Here is a 22,054-nt window from a genome sequence, read left to right on the forward strand (position 1 = left end):
ACCTGAAGAAAGTCCCACAAATCCTACTTACGCAGTTCTGATAATTTCATATGGGAGAGCCCAAATAGTGCTTGCTTCACATCACTACTTCAGAAAAAATATATGCATAAAATTTTAAAAAGACATTTAGGGTTACATTATTAAATGAGGGGAAAGATAGGCTATTAGAAAAATAACAGGCCTGCCTACTTTTTAAGCATGAACTTCCACTGTTTAGCCAGCACACAGAGCAATAGAGTAATTTAAGAAATTTGAGTTCATGACGAAACTCATAAGCGAACAGCCTGCTCTGGATCAGGCTGCCCCTGTCCTGGGCAGGAGAGCACTGGCAGGAAGGAAGGGTGTGTACCTACCTCGTGGACCCATGACCCTCACTTCCAGAGGGGCCAGGCCAGCCTTGCTGCTGTCCACCGTGAAGGACTGTAAGACGCGAGCTCGGACACCGGAGCCCAGCCCAGGGCCAACGATCTTGACCTTGCTGGGGTCCACAACATCCTTCACAGGAACCCTGAAGGGGCTGCCTAGAAAAGAGGTCACAGGATTCTAAGTACAACCCCCTTAGTGACTGGAGAGCTTGTGTGCACCCAGAACCGCCCTGTTCCCCACTTAGGCTCTCACTGTATCAGCTCCTTCTGCCTTGCTGTGTGCATCCATGTGCACCTACTATGTGCAGGCATGGTGCCGGGTGCTAGGCCCATAGTACTGAACAGCACTCTAAGACTTAGGTAAACAAGTCACTATACCATCATATGTAACAGACTGGGGCTGTGTACAAGGTATCAGTAGACTCTGAAGGTAATGAATCCAGACTTGTGCCACAACTAAGGTCAGCTCAGTTCAGTTGCTCTGGCGCAGCCAAATAAGAAAAATAATTTTTTTATTTAAGAAAAAAAAAGACTATTGAAATTTCCAAAAGGCAGGGAGGTTGAGATTTGAGCAAAACACTAAATACAGAAATAAGAGCTGGGCCAGAACCCTTTAGGGATTCCTCTATCAAGGAAGACCAAGAAAGACCTCCCCAGAGGTCAGCCAGAGACAGGAACTGCAGTGTCCCCAGGACCACACCTCAGGCTGTCAAGTCCATCACCAAGGAGCAACATTCACCTCTTACAGGAGACCTCAGGCTCCCCAAGACGCCTGGCAAAGTTAATGATGTTAACTGCCATGTAAGTTGAGGTTTCTCTGCTTTGCACCACACAACATTTGTACTTTATAGAATCAAGGGTGGTAAATAACAAAAACCATACAAAGAACCAAGAACCAAGGCTCTGGCTTTTTTTTTTTTTTCCCCCAATAATAGCCAGGCTTCAATGGCATCTGGTTTTTTGGCTAAATGAAGTAAAACAGCTGACCCTGGCAAAGACAAGCACCATGCTCCATGCTGGAAACAAAAAGGAGTTTTATTTTAAATACAGCTGAGGAATTCAATGCAATGGCAATGAACAAACTTTAAAGCCAATCACCCAGTTACCCTCCCATGGACGCGGTCTGAACTTAGCAGGAGAGTAGCCAAGATCCAACAAGGTAACTTAAGATCTAGAGTGGTAGATACCAAGCAATCTATGCCACTCTCCTGCTCTGTGATCCAGGCAGACATGACCAATCAATCACAACAGCCTTTCTTCCTGATGCACTCTTTCTAGTCAATCTGGTGGTTGAAACAGTCACCACCGACAGACCACAGCTGGCCCATCAGAGGAAACCAATATGCCACTCTGGGTAAGACAGATACCTTGTTTGTGTCACACCAGGAAAAACCATGCTAATACTTAACCAACCAGAATTCCTATGAAAATAAATTAGAACCAGGGTGTTGAATGCTTCATGGCAGAAACTCTGCATTCTCTTCACTCTGAAGCCTGACACTAAGACAACCAACCAATGCCTTATTGAATGATTCTGTCTAGGAAAAATCTGGGGTCTAGAAGTTGGCATTTAGTTCTGGGAGGCAATAGAGCCTGAAAAATGTAAATTAAAAAAAAAAAAGAGGCACCATCTACATCCAATGAGAAAATTCCAATCGGGACTCTTGCTGTCGTTATGCTCCAACTCGGCCATTTAAATCTAGCTCGTGAGTCAGCCACAGGGGCCCAACCTCTGATCTGATTCTGCAAGGGGAATTCCAAAGCTGAAGGCACCCAGAAGACCTTCTCAGTAAAGTCAAAATAGTTTTGTTGCTATCAAAACCAGGAGATGCTCATCCCAACTGCTGTCTCCTGGTAGGAGTCACCAGGTCATACCCTTGGTGACAGCTATCCACCCATTCTCAAAGCTCTACTCTCCCATCCCAAGAACTGCACACTTGCAAAGCTCCAAAAGGTCCCCTTGGCTCTGTATTGTCTCGAGCCCGGCTCTCTTTGTAAATACTAGACAAGAAGCTCACAAACGGCAGGAGCTTTGTCTTGTCCATGGCTGAATTCCCCTTGGCAAGTGATTATAGAAATTAAAAACTCTATATTGAAAGAGCTGTAAGGACAAGTTTGAGGAGAAACGTCATTTTAAATGAATTAAGGCTTCAACGATGGCATCACCGACTCGATGGACATGAGTTTGAGCAAGCTCTGGGGTTGGTGATGGATAGGGAAGCTTGGCATGCTTCAGTCCCTAGGGTTTTGCAGAGTCAGGCACAGCTGAGCGACTGCACTGAATTGAAGGCTTCAACAAACACCTGAGTAGAACGAATTTGAGTTGAATGTCAATACTTCCCAATCAGTATGCAAAAGGAGGAGTGATTATGGGTGTGTGTGCATGTTTGCATATGATAACCAGCAAGCAGTCTGGGGACATTCCACCTTCCTGGAAGCCATTCCAGAAATCCAAATGAAGAGCCCTCACCCTGCCCCCTTCCTTGCAGTCTCATCCTGGCTTATGGCCTTCAGAACAAATGACTCACCCAAGGTTTCTCCTGCTCTGACCACACCTGAGACAAGGTGAGCTAGGTCGCTCAGTAGTGTCCAACTCTTTGAGACACTACAGATGGTAGCCCACCAGGTTCCTCTGTCTGTGGGGTTCTCCAGGCAAGAATACTGGAGTAGGTTGCCATGCCCTCTTCCACAGGATCTTCCTGGCCCAGGGACTGAACCTTCATCTCTAATTTCTCCTGCATTGACAGGTGGGTTCTTTACCCCTAGAGCCACCTGAGGTAAGCTGACTAAGAGCAACCCTGGAGTCCATGTCTTGTATCCACACCATACACACTCATCTAACCTTTCTGGCTGGGTGCTGGGTGGCAACCACTTCACTGAATAAACAGAACTAGAATCTGTGAAGATTCCTTGGCGGGAGCATGGAAGTTAGAGAGCTCTTCACTATATAAGTCATTTTTCAAAATGTCTCAATCATTTATAGCAGTGTTTCTCAGCTACAGGTGATGCTGTCCCCTCGCATGTTTATGACATCTGGAGACATTTTTGGTGGTCACAATATGAAATACAGAAATACCATGTAATGAACAGGAAATTATTATTAAATTATTCCTATTTTTCACAGTAAGTGTCCATTTTCATCATTAAATAGACATTTATGTATAAAAATTTGAGTTTGTGTGTCTTCATCAGCTACCAGGACTGTCAAAGGAAGAAAGAAAATAAGATGTGTATAAGATGAGTAAGAACTAACCACAAAATAAACTGGAAGTTTTCAACTTTGTGAAGAATCAGCTTTTCTTTAAGATCTAGGTCCTTCAACATGTGAACAACCATGTTGTTCAGCCAAAACTAAATTTTCAGTCAAAACTCTAAGCCAATGTTTTTTGCCCTATTACTGGTCCTCTTGGGAATTGAAATATTCTTGGAAATGCAGCTTGAAGGAAAATTCTTCCTTTGCAGCTCCTTTACATATCAGACATTTTTTCCTATTCAGAGAGATAAGCTAAATCAAACCTGCTTTCGTGCAAAAATCAGTTCTCCTTTGGGCTCCCCTCAGAAGGACAGCTTACCAGGAATGTGGGCACCTCCATATGTGATATTCACGTCGTAATCTCCCGGAGCAAAGGGAACGTACTCTGCACTGCAGCTGCCATCTTTGTTGTCTCGGCAGTTTATCTTTGACTCGGACGGTCCCTCCACAGTTATGCCGAGACCCCCAATTCCTGCCCCTCTGCAAAGTGTGAGAAATAAGGCCAAGTTGTACTAGAGGTTCATGCCAGTCTGCTTACTGCCAAAATTCATGTAAGTCCCTCTAGAAACTATCCAACCTAGCCAACTGGACTCAACTACTGTGATACCTCTCACAGTGTAATATAAATAAAAACAGCTTTCACCCCTCCTTTCCAACACTTACCCTTCATTTTTTTTATCTTATCTAATTGTATTGGCTGGGAATGAAAGGACAATTCTGGTATGTGACTTGTGACCAGTTTTAATAGGAATACTTCTAATATTTCACTTAACTATGACATCGGCTCTACATTTCCAAATTATCAAGTTAATGAGCTTCTATCTAGGCCTGCTTTGCTCAGCAGTTTTATGACTATTATCAACAGCTTTTTGGTGCTTTTAAAAGCATACCTGGTCTTCCTCTGTAATAGAAGTCTCTACAGAGGAAAATGCCTCACAAATCATGAAATAAAAAGCCTTTCAGAAGTTGGGAAATCATAAGCAAGAACTTACTTACAAAACAGAAAGAGACCCACACACTTATAAAACAAACTTATGGTTGCTTGGGGGAATGGGTAGTTTGGGAAGATCACGTACACACTGCTATATTTAAAACAGAAAACCAACAAGGACCTATTGTGTAGCACACGGAACTCTGTTCAGTGTAATATGGAAGCCTGGATAGAAGGAGGTTTGGGAGAGAATAGGTTCATATATACATATGGCTGAGTCCCTTTGCTGTTCACCTAAAACTAACACAACATTGTTAATCAGCTATACCCCAACACAAAAGAAAAAGTTCAAAAGAAAAAAAGAGTTGGGAAACCATGATACACCTATAAAACGTTTTGAGAGCACTTAAAATACCTAGGGCTACTCTCCTTTTACAGAGTCAACACATGAATCCAGGCCTTTGCTTACCTGGTAACCACCGTGAAGACGTTGGGCTTGTTGGTGAAAGCCTCCTTCAATCCAGGTCCTTGAGCTTGAACCCGAGAAGGCTGGCAGCCTTCAGTCACAGCCACTTTAAAGGGACTATTTGGGACAGGCACGTCATCGTAGGTTACCTCCACTACATGGAGGCCTGTTCAATACAACACAGAAAAATTTACTTGCACAAGAGCCACTTGTTTGCAGAAAATAGCACTCTAGCATTCAAGTCTATGTGCTACCTCAAGCTATTCAGAAAGGACAGGTTAAACAAATAGCAATGCTGGTATGATTTGAGTTTAAAAAATACAAACTGTTTATGCTTTTGTTCACTTGGCAATCACATGCCAACCCCATTTCCTAACACACACACAAGGCCTGTCCAAGCAAATATCCCTAAGTTTATTTTCAAGACAGTCATCTTAAACACACCATCTTCATATGGCAAAATACCCAGTCACTAATCAAAAGACAAAGGAAAGCCATCAAATAGAAAAGCATTCACGAAAAGAGACCGAAAATATCTACTCCACAGATATTACATACGCAGGGATTACATACACAGGGAATGAGGACATATGCTGCTTATGTTTTTCTATGATTTTATGATTTATCAAAAATTTTAATAATTCCTAATATTAAGAAAGAAGCTGGACTTCCCTAGAGGTGCAGTGGATATGAATCTGCCTGCTGATGCAGGGGGCTAGGGTTTGATCTCTGGTCTGGGAAGATTCCACATGACAAGAAGCAATTAAGCCCATGTGTCACTACTGAGCCCACAGTCGAGAGTCCGCAGGCCACAACTACTGAGCCCGTCTGCTCCAACTACTGAAGCCCACATGCCTCTAGCCCATGCTCAACAATGAAGCCACTGCAATGAGAAGAGTAACCCTTGCTCGCCACAATTAGAGAAAGCCCACGCAAAGAAAGCAACAAAGACCCAGCGCAGCGAAACAATCAGTAAATTTTAAAAAGAAAGAATCATGTTAAGGAATTGCACAAATGAGCAACGTGCCACGACATCACCCCATAACCTGCTCAGGTGAGTCTGAGGCTGAAGTCAGCCCAACTGTTGTTACACAATAGAGCCAAAACACCAGGCCCCAAGCAGGCAGAGGGCTCTGTTGGGGAGGCAGGTTTCCACGTTCCCCAGTCACTGTGCCCATACTTCTGCTGAGGCAGGCAAAGCACAGGGGGTAGGACTTAGCACCAGTCACTGGGAGAGGCGGTCTAGCACAGCTCTAAGCAAGAGTCGTGTTCCAAGAAGACAACTCACCTTTCTCGAAGGGCGTGTATTCCACCTGGTAGGTCCCATCAGCATTGTCTGTGACGAAACACTCCGTGGAGGCTCCAGAGGGGTTGGCAATGTGGGCCTTGATGTGGTCGCCTCCGACCTGTGTCAGGGGCCGCGAGTCCACCATGAAATCGGTGGTGGCTTCACGAAACACATCTGTAGAACAATCACACAGGTAAGAATGTCACCAGCTGGGACCTCCCTGGTGCTCCAGTGGCTAAGACTCCAAGCTCCCAATCCAGGGGCCCGGGTTCCAACCCTCGTCAGGGAACTGGATCCTCTGTGGCACAACTAAAGATCTCACATTCTGCATGCTGCCACGAAGACCCAGCACAGCCATACAAATAAATTAAAAAATATATTTTTTAAAAAGAATGAATATCTTGGACAGAGGCTGTCTCAGCAGTCCAGCGATTAAGAGTCTGAGCTTCTTATTGTAAAGCAATTATCCTCCAATTAAAAAAAAAAAAAGATTTCGAGTTCCCATGGTAGGAGGCTCGGGCTGGACCCTGTCAGGGAACTAAGATCCCACATGTGTGGTGTGGCCAAAAAGGAAAAAGACAAAAAGAATGTAGCTAACACCTCATATTCGGCAGCAAACCCTAGAGGTATGGTTCTCAGCACTGTATTCTAGTTGCAACGAATGCCAAGACAACCAGTTTCTTTGTCTCAGAATCAGGAGTATTAATGCCCGGCCCCCAACCTTCAATCTCCCTGGCAAAAGATGATTCTTCCAGGGTAGGCTCCCCAGGTAACAACATAACCACCTGCCCACTTCTTGAGAGAAACGTGAGATTCAGGACAGCTCAGAGGGTGAAGACAGCAAGGGTGGTATCAGCCAGCAGCACATTTAAACCTTTTTCAGGTAAGTGCCAAAAATGCAATATGTTCTGTATCCACATTTGAAAGAAAAAAAATCATGATCTCTAGCTTTGCCAGAAAGATAAAAGGCAGCGGAAATCTGCTGACAGGGCCGGGATTGTGAAGAAAGGGGGGCCGGGCAGCAGAACCACCACGCGCTCACCCCTCCGCTCTAGTCTCCTTTGCCACTTGCTGATGCAGAGACCACGGGTGAGTTTTCTGCTACCTGGCCTGATCTCTGCAGACATTTGAGTTTGCAGCCCTGACTTTGGTGGCCTCCTCCTTTTTCCATGAAACCTACCTTTTCCTTCTATTCCTGGCCCAAAGACTTTGACCCTGCTGGTGTCCACGGCGGGCTCCACCTTGACCCTGGTGGGGAAGTGCGGCACCAGCTCCCCGCCATACTTCATGGTCAGCGTGTACATGCCGGCCGTCAGGGGCACATAGGTCACCGCGTAGGTACCATCTTTGTTGTTCTCGATACAGACTTCGGCTTTTGCCCCTGAGTCCGAGACAGCTTCCAGGCCCAGGGTCCCTGGCCCGGCTTCCGAACAGTCCACGCTGAGTAGCCCGGCCTCGCCCACCTTCCCGTGCTCAAGGCCCGGGCCAGACGCCACGACTTTGGAGGGGTCAAAGGGCATTTCAATGTCAGCTTTGAAGGGAGAGCCAGGTATGTGGACTTCTTCGAAGAGAATGTTGACAAAGTACTCCCCGGGCTTTGTCGGGAGGTAGGAGACGGAGCAGGTCCCATCGCCGTTGTCCGAGCATTCAATTTTGGCCTCGCATGGGCCTTCTACGGTTAGGCCGAGACCTCCAGTTCCAGCTCCTTTGGTGTCGATGGTGAACTCGGCAGGCTTGCCCACAAGACCACCTTTGAGGCCAGGACCATGGGCCTTCACCTGTTTGAACACAGAATAAAAGTCAGACTTGGCTTTATGCTGGTGTCGGCCACTCAGCAAGCCCTGCTTTCAACAGCCAAGCCTGCACTCAGTACTCAACTGCCCTTGGATGAAGTCATCCTTCTCCCTGGGGACTAATGTGTCACACTCGCTCACCCACAGTGCCAAGTCACAGCCATGTTCATTCAGTGGATGCTGAAACGGCTGACAAAGGGAGACCTGCCTGAACCCACTCAGTGCAGATGGGCCCGGCAAAGGCGTGGTCCCGTCTGTCCTGCCAGCCTCGCCTGCAGTGCCGGAGCTGGACACCTAGCATCCAGCCCAACAAACGCACTCCAGTTTCCTGGGCTGAGCACTCGCTGAATGGCTTTCATGGATTTCACTGTGGCTTCGGCTGCTACACCTTCCTCAACAAATTCAACATAATAAAAAACTGAATTGTAATGGTGAATACATGTCATTATATGCTTGTCCAAACCCACAGACTATATAACACCAAGAGTGAACCCTAACATAAACTACAGACTTTGGGTGACTACGATGTTCGCATGGATTCATCCACTCTAACAGTTGTAGCAGCCTGGGGAGGATGGTGACCATAGGGAGGTTACATATGTGGGGCGAGGGGAATCTCTGTGCCGCCCTCTCAATATTACCATGAACCTAAAATTGCTCTAAAGAATAAAGTCATATTTAAAAAAGAAAAGAAGAACATTAAAAAAAATGCTTTTAAAAGAGGGCGCGAATGGGGCTTTCATGTGAGATTCAACAAATGAGACACTTTTATAGGCTTCATGCCATGCAGAACACTGGAAATACTTTGGAACCTTTGACTCAGGGCCACAAGGAAGAAATGATAATGAGAAGAATCTACTTTTCTTTGTATTAGCCAAGTTTCATTATAATAGCTTGTGTAGGATGAGCTCACTGCATGTGCCAGACGCCAGACTGAGGCCTCCACACCCACCATCTGACCTCACCCTGAAGGCCCACTTTGCAGGGAGTACCGTTATAATGCTGATAAATGAAGGACAGGAGTCCCTCACCAAAGGTTCACAGCCAGAGCGAGAGCAGGAGCAGGACTAGGATCCAGCTTCGCACAGGACCCTTCACGCTGGATTACAGGAGACAGAGCTACTATCAGTCACTGAGAACTGACTTATGGGCTTGTCTTCTTTTTTGTTAATCGTTTTAGTGCAGTTTAATTTAATGGGCATTGTCTTTTTTTTTTTGGTGAGGCGGAGGGGGAGCATGCAGCATCTTAGTTCCCTGACCATGGATTGAACCTGCACCCACTACATTGAGGGCAAAAAGTCTTAACCCCTGGGCCACCAGCAAAAACCTAGAACTGCTTTTGACTACAAAACAATTTTCTAAGGGCTTTCACCAAGCGGAACTGAAGGAGGACTGTTCCATCTGCCGAGAGATGACACGTTCTAGAACAGAAATGAAAAACTGACCTTGGTGGGATCAGGTGGCAGCGAGGCCTCCACCATGTAAGGGCTTCCGGGCACAGGATGTCCATCATAGGTCAAGTCGATGGCGTACAGCCCTTCCTCCCGTGGGATGAACTTGGCCGTGCTGCTCTCCCGGCCTGCCACGGGTGCCACCAGACACGGCACAACCTTCCTTGAGGGGCTTAGGATCGTCACGTCCAGCTTCCCCTGGCCTCCTGCTCCCCTGGTGTCCACGGCGAACTCCTGGTCCTTCCCAACTTCGACTCCTGCAAAGAGAAACAAGCCAGAGGGATGAGCTGACCCTGCAGGAAAACCACTGCTGAGAGCAGAGATGGTTCCTTGGACACACAATGTTTTCTCAGCTTCGGCAACAAACGTTGGTTGACTCAGGATGAGAGGCAAGACTGAATATGAATAATCAGCATTCTAGCCTCAATAATAACCAGTACAAGAAGATGAGGTAACCACTGATGGTAATGACAGTCATCATTCACTGAATGCATTTTATATACCAGGCATGAGGACAGCATATCATCTCTTTTAATTTTCATCACAACCCTGCAGTGTATGTATTAGTAACCAAAGAATTTAACAGATAGGGAAACTGAGACCTGGGGGGCAGGGGGTGTGAAGTAAGTTGTCTGGGGTACCTATCTCACAGCCCACAAAGCTGGGACACTGATCTAAATTGACTTGGGCCCAGGATCTGCAGTCAGTTATAACCTGATTCTGTTGCCGCTTCTCTGCCTACTTTCATTATTAACTTTGCATCAAAACACTCTCAGAAGCCAACGTTTTATTTACTGGTTCTTGGCAGCAAATTCCATTCTACAGCCAAAGAAGGCAGAAGTCACAGAGCTGGCCAACGCAGAGGCACTGAAGCAAGTCCTGAGAAGTGACTCTCTGTACTGCGCTGATACTTGAAAAGTATTTGCAAAGCAGGGCCACAAAACACCCATGTGTTCCATTTGACAATAACAAGGAAGGGACTTTGAATCAAAACAAAAGCACTGGGCGCCCAGGGCCCCTAGCACAACCCAGGGAAGTCCTGACTGGGGCAACACAGGACATGCCAAGATGAATGGTATCAAGCCACAAACAAAGAGGCCTCAGAGAGCCACATCCCAAAGACTCTTTCTAATTGGCTTCGTTCTCATCCTAGTCTGAGTCAAAATCCTCAGTGTCTTGGAGAAAGGAGTACCAAGGGGACACGTGAAGGATTAGACAGTGGCTGCTCCCCAGGGACAAAGTGAAGTCGCTCAGTTGTGTCCAACTCTTTGTGACCTCGTGCACTGTAGCCCACCAGGCTCCTCCGTCCATGGGATTTTCCAGGCAAGAATACTGGAGTGGGTTGCCATTTCCTTCCCAATGGGACAAAGTTCTTGCTTCAGAGCCCCTGGATCTGGGAGCTGGACTCACCCACAATTTGTACATTTGGGTCACAGCACCCTGAAGGTGCTCTCCAAGCATTCTCCCAAAACCTGGAGAAACCCTCATAAGCACAAGAATGCTGTCCTATGGGTGTATACGGAGCCCCACGTGACCCCTAAACTAGGAAAACACATGCCACTGAAATGCAGCCAGGCTGTGGCCACACCGACAAAAGATCGAGGTATGAAAGTTCTTCAAGATACACTGATGCAAAAAGGGAAGCTAAAGATATGCAGACATCTCAGGGCAACTTTAGTGCTAAGTAAATGTTGCTAAACATTTTCTGTTGGCAGTTAAGTACAGATGCATCAGGTGGCCAAAGTATTGGAGCTTCAGCTTCAACATTAGTCCTTCCAATGAACACCCAGGACTGATCTTCTTTAGGATGGACTGGGTGGATCTCCTTGCAGCCAAGCGACTCTCAAGAGTCTTCTCCAACACCACAGTTCAAAAGCATCAATTCTTCAGCACTCAGCTTTCTTTATAGTCCAACACTCATATCCATACATGACCACTGGAAAAACCATTGCCTTGACTAGACGGACCTTTGTGGACAAAGTAATGTCTCAGCTTTTTAATATGCTGTCTAAGTTGGTCATAATTTGCCTTCCAAGGAATAAGTGTCTTAATTTCATGGCTGCAATCACCATCTGCAGTGATTTTGGAGCCCAGAAAAATAAAGTCAGCCAATGTTTCCCCATCTATTTCCCAGGAAGTGATGGGACCGGATGCCATGATCTTAGTTTTCTGAATGTTGAGCTTTAAGCCAACTTTTTCACTCTCCTCTTTCACTTTCACCAAGAGGCTCTTTAGTTCTTCTTCACTTTCTGCCTGAGGGTGGTGTTATCTGCATATCTGAGGTTATTGATATTTCTCCTGGCAATCTTGATTCCAGCGTGTGCTTCCTCCAGCCCAGCATTTCTCATGATGTACTCTGATCATGTGTTAAACTTGAGAAGCTGAGCGAGCAGCATATCAGTGCCTCTATTATGCTATTCTCTTTACTTTATCATTGATTCATGGAGTTTCATTGAGTGAAATGAGCTTGTACTAATAAGATCCCTAACAAACTAAAGGAACATCTGGATGGGAATAGGGAGATCCATCAGAGTTGTGGTTTCTGAGTGCCTGGGAATTGGTTTTTATGCTCAACTGTTGACCCTAAGGTGGATTCAGTGGTCAAGAACAGTTGGTACAACAGACATTTACCGGAAAGCGGCATGCCTCCAATTCTCCTTGTCATGGAAACCTTCCCTGTGAGGCCAGCAGTTACTGAGGGCGGCCTCTGAGTCAGCTCCTGAATTACTGGCTCATTTAATTCTCACAATAGGCCTGTGAGTCTTCTTCACCCACCTCCACAGAACAAAGGAGAAAAGGGAGGCTTAGTGAGGTGAAGGGACAGGCAGGGTCACAGAGCTACTCCACAGCACGGCCCTAATTCAATCGCGAGTCTGCTTGACTGCAGTCTCATATGGCAGAATTTGCTCCTCTGCGAATTGTCTTTGAAGGGACTCTGACTGCTCTTCAGTGACCCGTCTCCCCCTCCACTCCTGACATACTTACTGTTTTCCAGTCCATTAATTTTTATCCTGCTCAGATCCAGTGGAGCAGCCACACCCACGGTGAATGGGCTTTTGGGGATAGGGTCGCCACCGTATGTAACCAGAACCTGCATGTTGCCCTGGAACAAGAGAGAAAATCAAGGACACATGTGGGTACCAACAGACTCACTTGATGTTTCAACCTGCCTTCCAGGATTTTCATTCTTCCCAGAGATGCAGGGTATGTAACCCCAGCAGATTTAGAAGGTATCTCAGATATATCCAAGTTTTTAGCCCCATGGCAAGAATGACATAGAAATCAGCCAAAAAAAAAAAAAAAAGCAACTATCAACAAGAGGGACAGCTTCAAGAGCACACCACTGAGCTGTGCTTTCAAGCATTTCCTCAGTTCCATCTGAGAATGGTGCTAAGAGGTGGTCACCATTTTTCCAGGAAATAAAACTACAGCTCAGGGAGGTGAACTCACTTGTCCTAAGTGTGAGCCAGGCCTCACACCTGTGGCAGCTGAACCTGAATCCCCGAAGCTCTGCCACACAAGCTCCTCATCGAACTCACGCCCAGCCCAGCCAAGGGCAAGGCAGGGGTTGCCTGGGGCCCTCTAACTGAACAAAATCTTTCTTTCCCATGACCTGGGATTTCAGGCCACTAGGCTATAAAAACGAATTTGCAAGAGTTCGCCTGGGGCTGTTCTGAGACCCCCTGCACGGTATGGAAACTCCCACAACGATGTCAAGGAGAGAAGAGTTGCCAGTGAGAAGGCAGACTGTGCCTATGGGCTCAACAGGCACCCCGCCAGCAGTACTGTGGCCGAGGAGGCACGGCCAGTCCTGGCCCACTCACTGCTGGCTTCCTCTCGTCATGGTCGGCTGAGTGCCTCCATCCACACCAAGGCCCCATGAAAACCCACAGCTGTCTCACTGGATTAAGGTTGTCCTCACCCTCAAACATCTGGGTATCACGTTAGAGGACGTGGGAGGGGAAGAAGCAAGGGGGAAGGAAGGACGAATCGCCAGAGGGCTCGCTGGAATCCAGCCCCCACTGAAAGCTGTCGCGGATGGAGTTTTAAAAGGGTGTAGCTTTTGACTTATGGAATATTTTCTTATACTCCTTTTGTAATAAAGAAGCAGGGAGAAGCCAAGATAAGAATGAGGTGCCTCTATGAAAGAGGGAGTATTGACTTTCTAGGATGGATTCTGCACAAAACCACAGGGTCCCCTGCCCCAAGAGTGTCACATCTCAAGGCTCCCCTGGTGGCCCAGTGGCCAAGACTGCGCTCCCAATGCAGGGGGCCTGGGTTTGATCCTTGGTCAAGGAACTAGATTCCCATATGCCTCAACTGAGAGTTCTCAGGCTGCAACAGGATCCTGCATGCCATAACTAGGGATTCCCTGGAGGCTCAGTGGTAAAGAATCCACCTGCCAATGAAGGAGGCATGGGTCCCATCCCTGGGTTGGGAATATCCCCTGGAGAAGGAAATGGCAACTCACTCCAATATTCTTGCTTGGGACATCCCATGGACAAAGGACCCTCACGGGCGACAGTCTACAGCGTCACAGAGTCAAACACGACTTTGTGACTAAACAACGAAGACCCAGCACAACCAAAAATAAATAAATAAATAAAATATATACATATATATATAAAACCAATAGGGCGTTGGGTCCAAAAGTCCTTTCTGAGAGGGCAAGTCAAAACCTGAAGCTGCCCTGACATCTGCTACTTACCCACGTTCCAGCAGCTCAGCCGAAACCCAACAAGGCTTATATATACAGGATCGAGTCTCAGAATGTTTTTAGAAGAACCTATGATCTTGTGATCTTGACCAGTGAGCATGGCCATGTACGTTCTCCTCAGGAATGTGGAGAACTGAAAACAAAGATGCTATCAAGCTGGGGTCGCCAGTGCTAAGGCTTCCATCAGTCCTGATAAGCATCAGCAGGAAAACAATGACCTACATAGCACTGAGTGTCCTAATGAGAAAATGGCATTCACCTATGAGAGCTTCCCTTTTACAATTACTAATAATGAACCCTCGTGAGGACAGAAAGAAACCATAGGGAGCATCCAGGGCAATGGACGTTCCAAAGTCCTTTCTGGGGGTGCAAGTCAAAACCTGTCCTGATGTCGGCAACTTAATTTCTAGGAGCTCTGCCGAAATACAAAAAGGTATATAGACACAGGGTCTGAAAGAAGCAGACATGGAGATGAAAGGCCACACAAGAACCTGCCCTAGAGAACCTCACACCGCCAGGGCGGTTCTCATAGGAAAGATTCCATCTCCACGGATGTGTAGCCCCCAGTGCAGAGGGACACCCACACCATTCCCTCATTCTGCCCCACTGCACTCCAGCGAGGTCCTCACTGACAAGGCCCGGGGTAGGAGTGATGCTTCTCAGTGCTTTGGCAGAAAACATTGCCCTTTCTCTCTTACAAATGGCTTTTCTCACACAGTGGGGGTTCTGCTTCAAGAATGAAGGGGGACTTCCCTGGTGACGCAGTGGCTAAGAGTTCACACTTCCACTGAGGCGGGTGTGGGTTCAACCCCTGGTTGGGGAACAAAGATCCCGCATGTCAGACTGTGTGGCCAAAAAATAATAGTAATCATTGTTAAAAATTGTTTTGAAAAATGAAGGATTCTCAGAGGTTTGGAGTGACTGTTTAAAACACTAGGCAGAAGTAGCGGAATCTAGTTTTTTCTACAGGAGTATATGCTCCACAGACCCTAGAGGTGTAGGCATGAATCAAAACAAAATTTTAAACAAGTAGGCATAAATTCATACAGAGAGGTAGATTTGCGGGCCCTTATTGTCGAGGACAAACAGCAAAGCAAGGCATGACAAAATACTGTCTGTATTCCTCTATTTTGTAAAAGGGAGTAATTTAGAGCTTGAAGTACCGCTTCAGGATTGAGGGACTAAAAGCTCTTTGAGAAAGACCCCACTGTACCCCCTTGTAAAGAAGGGTGAGGTAAGGCAAAAGAACCAGCAAGGATAAACAGAGGTGTGGCAATTCTTTCCCTCTGAGTAACTAACAAAAGACTCAAAGGCAGCTGGTAAGGAGGGGAGAATGTCTATGAGAGAGGCAGACACTAGGTCCAATTTCAAGAGCTCAGCATGTCTCTGCTAAAACCCAGAATGGAGGCGGGAAATTGGGGTGGGGAGGGACGGCAAGCATCCTGCCAGTGCTTGGGGAAGCCTCCTGGCCCTCCTGGTAGAACCAGCCAGGTTTTGTGTCGGTGTTCCTAGAGAGGTTCACAAGGAAAGGGTGAATCTCTTCCTCTCACACAGGAGCCCAGATCCGAGCTGAGATTATCCCCTGGTGTCCAAACTGACCCAGCCTAGGCAGGCAGGGGCCCTACCTGCTGGGTGGGTGTGTATTTAACGGTGTGAGAGTAGTCATAGTTATCGATGATATCCAGATCCTTCACGGCATCGCCAGGGCCAAGGCTGCTGAACTGCACGTTGAGTGGGGCCTTTCCGGCCCCCTTGGTGTAGACAGTGAAGTGGGTGGGTTTCCCGTTTTCCACACCTGGGAGGAGACAGTGAAAGGAGGAGACAGGCTCAGCCAGAGGAGTTTCACTTTTAGAACCAGTCTGACAGGTTCATCAGCAGCAGCTTCCAGAAGGCAGGAGGTGGAGACAGGGGCTGGCACTCAGCCACACCAGAAGCTCAGCTGAGCGCAGCCTCTGCTGAACTGAAGCCCAGACAGAGTGCCTGCTCTAGGGAAGGCAGGTCACTTCCGGCCCTGGGCCCACTGGGCCCACTGCTTCCAGGGTGAGCTCGCGCACACACCCTCTTACCTGCTTTGCTGAGCCCCGGGCCTTCTGCCTTCACTTTGCTGGCGTCGTGGGAAGGGTCGACCTTGACTCTGAAAGGGCTGGTGGGGATTTCCTGTAGCAGAGATACAGTATCAGGAGGAAAGTCCCTGAAGCCATTGCCTGAGCTTAAACTTCTGCCCAAAGCAAAGAGGGAGACCTCAGCACTTCCAGCCTAGCGGGTGGTGAGTAACTTCTGAGTAACGATCGGTCAAGGCGTTACATGCTAGCATCAGGTAAGGGCCATCAGTGGTCACTCATGAATCCCTGGATCCCTGACCTCACAGTTAAAGGGCCTGAGTGTCCAAAAACTACCCTGACAACTCTCAGCCTTTAATACCAAATGCTGAGTACTTTTAGGATGCAAAAACACTACCAAGAATAAAACCTCAAACAACAATACATGGAATCGGAGGAAGGAAATGTCCTTCAAGGACAGCAGAGAGCTAGGGTTTGAGGAATGCAAGGAACTGATGAAGCACAGCAAGGCACTGACTGTAATGCTTCCAAAAGAATCCTGCAGGGACTTCCCTTGTGGTCCAGTGGTTAAGACTATGCTTCCACTGCAGGTGTCAATGGCTTTGCTCCCTGGTTGGGCACCTATGATGCCAAATGCCAAGCTTCCTGGCAAAATATATATATATATTTATTTCAAAATATTTTTTAAAAAATAATAAATCTGATGTTAGGAAAAAAAAAAACCTTGCACTATAAAGGCAGGATAGGTCAAATGGATGAAGTCAACTCAAGACCAATATTTGAGGCACGGAGCTTTCTCCTGAGGCCCCTATGTTTATGTAAGATGCATCTGAATCAACAAGATTCCACGGTTCCTAAAATGGGTACTGCTCCTCCTGGTCTCCATCATCACATGTAAATATGAACCCTATCTGAAACTTCTAAACTCTTCTTCCTATAAAGGCTGAGGCCAAGGTCATTGTTTCAAAGACAATGAAGTAGAATACAATCTAGAAATTCATTACATTTCATTCAAAAATCTGATGATAGTTTATTAAAATCTAACTTCTTTCCAGAGCCTGGCTTTCAACCACTGACTGACTATACACCCCTACTTTCATTAGAAAGCGGTAACATTTTAGTTTTGGGTGTTGTTATTCCTTCTTGGTTTTAAGCAACGAGAGAGAAAAACTACTGGGCAGAGTTCTCAAGATATTTTCTCTGTTGCTAAAAAAAAAAAAGGAAATACACACACAGGTGGCCAGAAAGAACCCATGGCCACACACCTGAGAGGCAAAGAGAACTTTGATGGTGTATCGCCCAGCGGCAGGAGGCACATATTTGACAGTAAACGTATCATTGGCGTTGTGAATAATGTCAAAATCCACGTCTTCTTCCTCGTCACTTAACACCCGGGCATCACATTTAATGCCAACGCTGACATCACCTGGAACAGACCAGCCTATTAGCACTGATTTACAAGAAACAGCACGTCCCATGCAATCACTTCCAGCTCAAGCTCACACCGCAGAAAAGCAGCTGGGAACTTTCCAGTAAGTAACCTGAGAAAGGGATGGTATTCAAATCAGGGTTTTGGAGAAGGAATGGAGGATTAGCAAAGATCTCACCACCGAACTGACTCAGACACTCATTAGATGAACAATCATCTATTCAGGTGGACTGTTTCTTGGTTCAAAGTTCATTGCCCTTGAACCGTTACAAAGAGAACTTCCTTCCCAAGTAGCAATAAGGAGCGCACTGGGTGAAGCCCCCTTTCACCTTCGCCAGCCTCAGTACAGTCCACGGTGAAGTGAGTAGGCTCATGTGCCTTCAGTCCACTTCTCTCCACTCCTGGCCCAAACACTTTGACCTTCTGGGGATGGCTACCCTGTCCGATGCTGACCTAGAGAGGACAGGGAGAAAAGTTGTGATCAAGTTCTTCTCCATGTGGACCCAGTAAAGACACCATCAGTTGTTAGAACATTATACGTGGGGGCAATCTACAGCACCCAGCCCTTTAGGCCACGCCATCTCCCAAGGCACACCAAGCATGGTGTTTCCATGTATCTGCCTTGACCATCAAGCATGGAGCCCAGACCTGCCTCAGGACGGGGCTTTTTCATACCACGACCAGGATTCCACTTCATAACCTACCCTGTAAGGGCTGTGCGGGATGTTGACACCTCCCCAGACCACGGCAATTGTATGCTTGATGGCCTTAACTGGGGTGTATGAGCAGGCGTAGGTGCCATCCATCCGGCTCTTCATCTGGATGTCAATAGGCTGGCCATCCCCGTCCTGCAGAAGAGCAGGGGCCAAGTACAGAGCTGGCATTCACACAGTCTCCATCAAACAGGGTCATGGGTCTTCCCAAATCACCACTCACTCATCCAACCAAATTTCATGGAGCGCCTATGATGGGCCATGTTCTCAATACAATGAACACAAGTGATAAAACACTATGTGCATTTATTTATCTTTAATTACTAACAACAAATGGTTTCCCAAAAGAAAGCCATGGTCACTCAGTGCTTCTTAACTGTAATTCCTGCATTTAAATCCTGGGGCCAAAATTCAATTAAATGAGAGAAACATATTTGCTACACTCTTGTTTACAAACCCTCCCATCACAGCCACACTAAAGGACATTTATGGGGGAGATCTGAAACAGACAAGCCTGATTTCCACAGAACACAAATCATAAAGATGAGAAAAGCACCTTGCTTTACATATTAGAATCCCCTTTAGTCCTCACATAAACCCTTTGAGATAAATAATCTTTTTTGCAACGTATGAATGAGGAAACTGAAGACCCAAGGGACTGGTCACTCGCTGTTATATGTATCCCGTTACCTGACAATTCCCTGCACAGGTGGCAGGTAGAAACTTACCTGAGCAAATATCTTTAAGGGAGCTTTTCCGGCATCCTTAGGATCCACGGTGAACTCAGCCAGGTTGTTGACAATGCATCCGGATTTCTCCAAACCTGGCCCATATGCTTGCACCTGGGGCAAAGGGCCAAAAGTGACTCCCTTTCTTTGTAATGCGCTAACTACACTATCAGAAGACAGGCGACCAGGGAAGGGGGAGAGAGGAAACTACGTCTGGCTTCACAGTACAGTATCCTCTACGTATGAACTTTCAAGTTGTGAACTTCAAAGATGTGAATACGTGTGCCAGTCTCTCTATGCCAGCTGTTGTAAGGCACTACTGCACCTTTCAAGGTACTGTACTGTATGATTAAAACTGTTTATTTTTTGTGTTTGTTTTTTATGTGCATATAATTTGTGTGAAAAGTATTATCAATCTATTACAGTACATACATACATGAATGCTCAGTTGTGTCCAGCTCTTTGCAACCCCATGGACTGTGACCCACCAGGCTCCTCTGTCCATGGGATTCTCCAGGCAAGAATAATGGAGTGGGTTGCCATGCCCTCCTCCAGGGGATCTTCCTGACACAGGAATCTAACCTGCTTCTCTTACGTCTCTTGCATTGGAAGGCAGATTCTTTACCACTGCGCCACCTGGGTAGCCCTACTATAGTACAGTACCATACAGCTGATTGTGTTAGTGAGGTACCCAGGATAACATCCTTCGACTTATGAAAGTGCTCTCAGAACAGAACACATTTGTATGTAAGAGACTTACTGTACCTACATAACAGGATGGTTATGGTAGTTAAAATGCTAAAGTAACCTGGAACTTGGAGTAGGAAGTGGCAACCCACTCCAGTATTCTTGCCTAGAGAATCACACTGACAGAGGAGCCTGGTGGGCTACAGTTCATGGGGTCGCAGAGTCAGCCAAGACTGAGCGACTGAACACACACACACACACACACAACCTGGAACTTAAAAACATGCAGGAGAAAAACTCTGTAAAACCTGGCCCCACACCAGCCCGTGCTCCCTGTATTAATGTATGCAGTAACCCGTGCACAGACCTCCAGCTGTGCTTAGTTTCAACGCTCCTACTTGGAGGGGGTTCAGAGCATTTCCCACTGACAACATCCCAAAGGCCTGCAGCCCCAGAGAGCAAAGAACCAGCAGCTGGACAAAGAGGACCAGCTACCAGGCTGGACTGATGTCAGCCTACGGTCAGCTGTCCATGTGGGCCAAAAACAGCACACGTTGGGCGGGGGAGGTGGCCGCCGAAAGCCCAGCTGGCTCAGACTTCATGCTTATCAGCCTGCTAAACGATTCAGAGAAGCTCCTGGAGACACTGCAAACACTGCTCCAACTTAAAAGAAAGGGAGTTGGGGGTAAAAATTAACAAGTCTTTATCTAAGGAGCACCTTGAGATAATACCTATAGAAAGTGGTAAAACTGAAATGGGATGCTTGGGGTACAAGAAAAATAGCAGCTTATGGAGCCCCCTCTGTGGGCCAGGCACTATGCTAATAAGAGCTGGTTTTGTTCATGTTACCTCCTTGAACCATGCCAGAAACTGTAGGAAGCAGCCACTGGAATAGTTCCCATTTTATAGAGGAAGATACAGAAGTCAGAGAGGTAAGTTACTTGCCACATGTTACAAAGGTACTAAGAGGTACTTGTTTTTCAGTCACTAAATCACGTCCAACTCTTTGCGACCCAATGGACTGTAGCCCGTCAGGTTCCTCTGTCCATGAGATTTCCCAGGCAAGAATACTGGAGTGGATTACTATTTCCTTCTCCAAGGGATCTTCCCAACCCAGGGATCGAACCCACATTTCCTGCATGGCAGGTAAATTCTTTACCACTGAACCACCTGGGAAGACCACTACAAGGTACTACCAGGCTTCTCATTCAGGTCTTTTTCAAAACTTCCTAAGCTTTAAAAGGCTCTTCTCTGATTTCTTCACACGCTACACAAGGAAACTCTGTGGGCATAGGAAAGAATGCCAGGAGCCAGAGGAGAGGATAGAAACACGACACACTGACTCACCAGGTCCGGGTTGTAGTCTCCCGAGGCCGGGTGGATGTAGGCCATGAAGGGACTGTCCTTGATGTCCTCATCGTCGCACATGATGTGAACGGCATATTCACCTGGCTCCTTGGGCCAGTACTTGACATCACACGACCCGTCATTCTGGTCGTCATACTCAATCTTCGCCTGGGAGGGGCCTTCAATGGCAAACCCTGGGGACAGGGTGGGAAGACCCTCTGGTTACAAGGTATCTAGTCTGGGTTATTACCAACCCATTCCTTCTGCCTCCCTGAAAACCAAGTGCTAGCCAGAAGACTGAAATCTGTTAGGGTCCCTTTCCCACAAAACCGAGCTTACTAAGTCTTCAAAAGAGATGGAAGGTTGGATTTTACATATTTTTTTTAAAACATCATTGAACGGAAAGGTCAACCAGCAAATCTTTCTGTTGGCAATATGGTAACATGAGCCGAAAACCTTAAAACAATACCCACCCATTGTCCCCACCAAATCCACTTCTGGGTTTTTATCTGAAGGAAATAACCAAGGATGTGTGTAAACAGTTAGATACAAGGATACATATTCAGCATTGTTTTTTATAGCAAAACTCTTCAGCTATTTTGCTGAAGGGCCTAACAGTAGTTATATCCACACCTTGGATTTCCATAGATGCCATGGGAAATTGAGACAGGTCCTATATTTGCCTGAGGCAGAAAGATATAAAGATACTTTTGCAGCAGATCAACATTTGTATGCCTATGTACAGGAATAAAGTCTAGAAGGATATACTGAAAGGTCTAATACTGCTTCTAGTCTATAAGGATATACTAAGATGTTTATCATTTCT

General features: G+C 46.6%; 1 protein-coding gene across 6 annotated transcripts in view; it reads right to left on the bottom strand.

The window, feature by feature from the left end:
* Positions 1-22,054, bottom strand: part of FLNB (filamin B) — a 139,340-nt gene that overhangs the window by 37,815 nt on the left and 79,471 nt on the right. For all 6 annotated transcript variants that reach the window (XM_005695795.3, XM_005695796.3, XM_005695798.3 and 3 more), the window contains exons 12-25: positions 21,229-21,422; positions 19,195-19,308; positions 18,458-18,601; positions 18,083-18,206; positions 17,590-17,750; positions 16,331-16,421; positions 15,890-16,059; positions 12,533-12,650; positions 9,542-9,804; positions 7,484-8,081; positions 6,304-6,477; positions 5,019-5,181; positions 3,938-4,098; positions 354-521 (exon numbers count right to left, since the gene is read on the bottom strand). In XM_005695795.3, the coding sequence (XP_005695852.2) occupies positions 354-521; positions 3,938-4,098; positions 5,019-5,181; positions 6,304-6,477; positions 7,484-8,081; positions 9,542-9,804; positions 12,533-12,650; positions 15,890-16,059; positions 16,331-16,421; positions 17,590-17,750; positions 18,083-18,206; positions 18,458-18,601; positions 19,195-19,308; positions 21,229-21,422 (2,643 nt within the window). The remainder of the gene's footprint in view (positions 1-353; positions 522-3,937; positions 4,099-5,018; positions 5,182-6,303; positions 6,478-7,483; positions 8,082-9,541; positions 9,805-12,532; positions 12,651-15,889; positions 16,060-16,330; positions 16,422-17,589; positions 17,751-18,082; positions 18,207-18,457; positions 18,602-19,194; positions 19,309-21,228; positions 21,423-22,054) is intronic.

This window comes from Capra hircus, chromosome 22 (genome assembly GCF_001704415.2).
Source record: "Capra hircus breed San Clemente chromosome 22, ASM170441v1, whole genome shotgun sequence".
NCBI lineage: Eukaryota > Metazoa > Chordata > Mammalia > Artiodactyla > Bovidae > Capra > Capra hircus.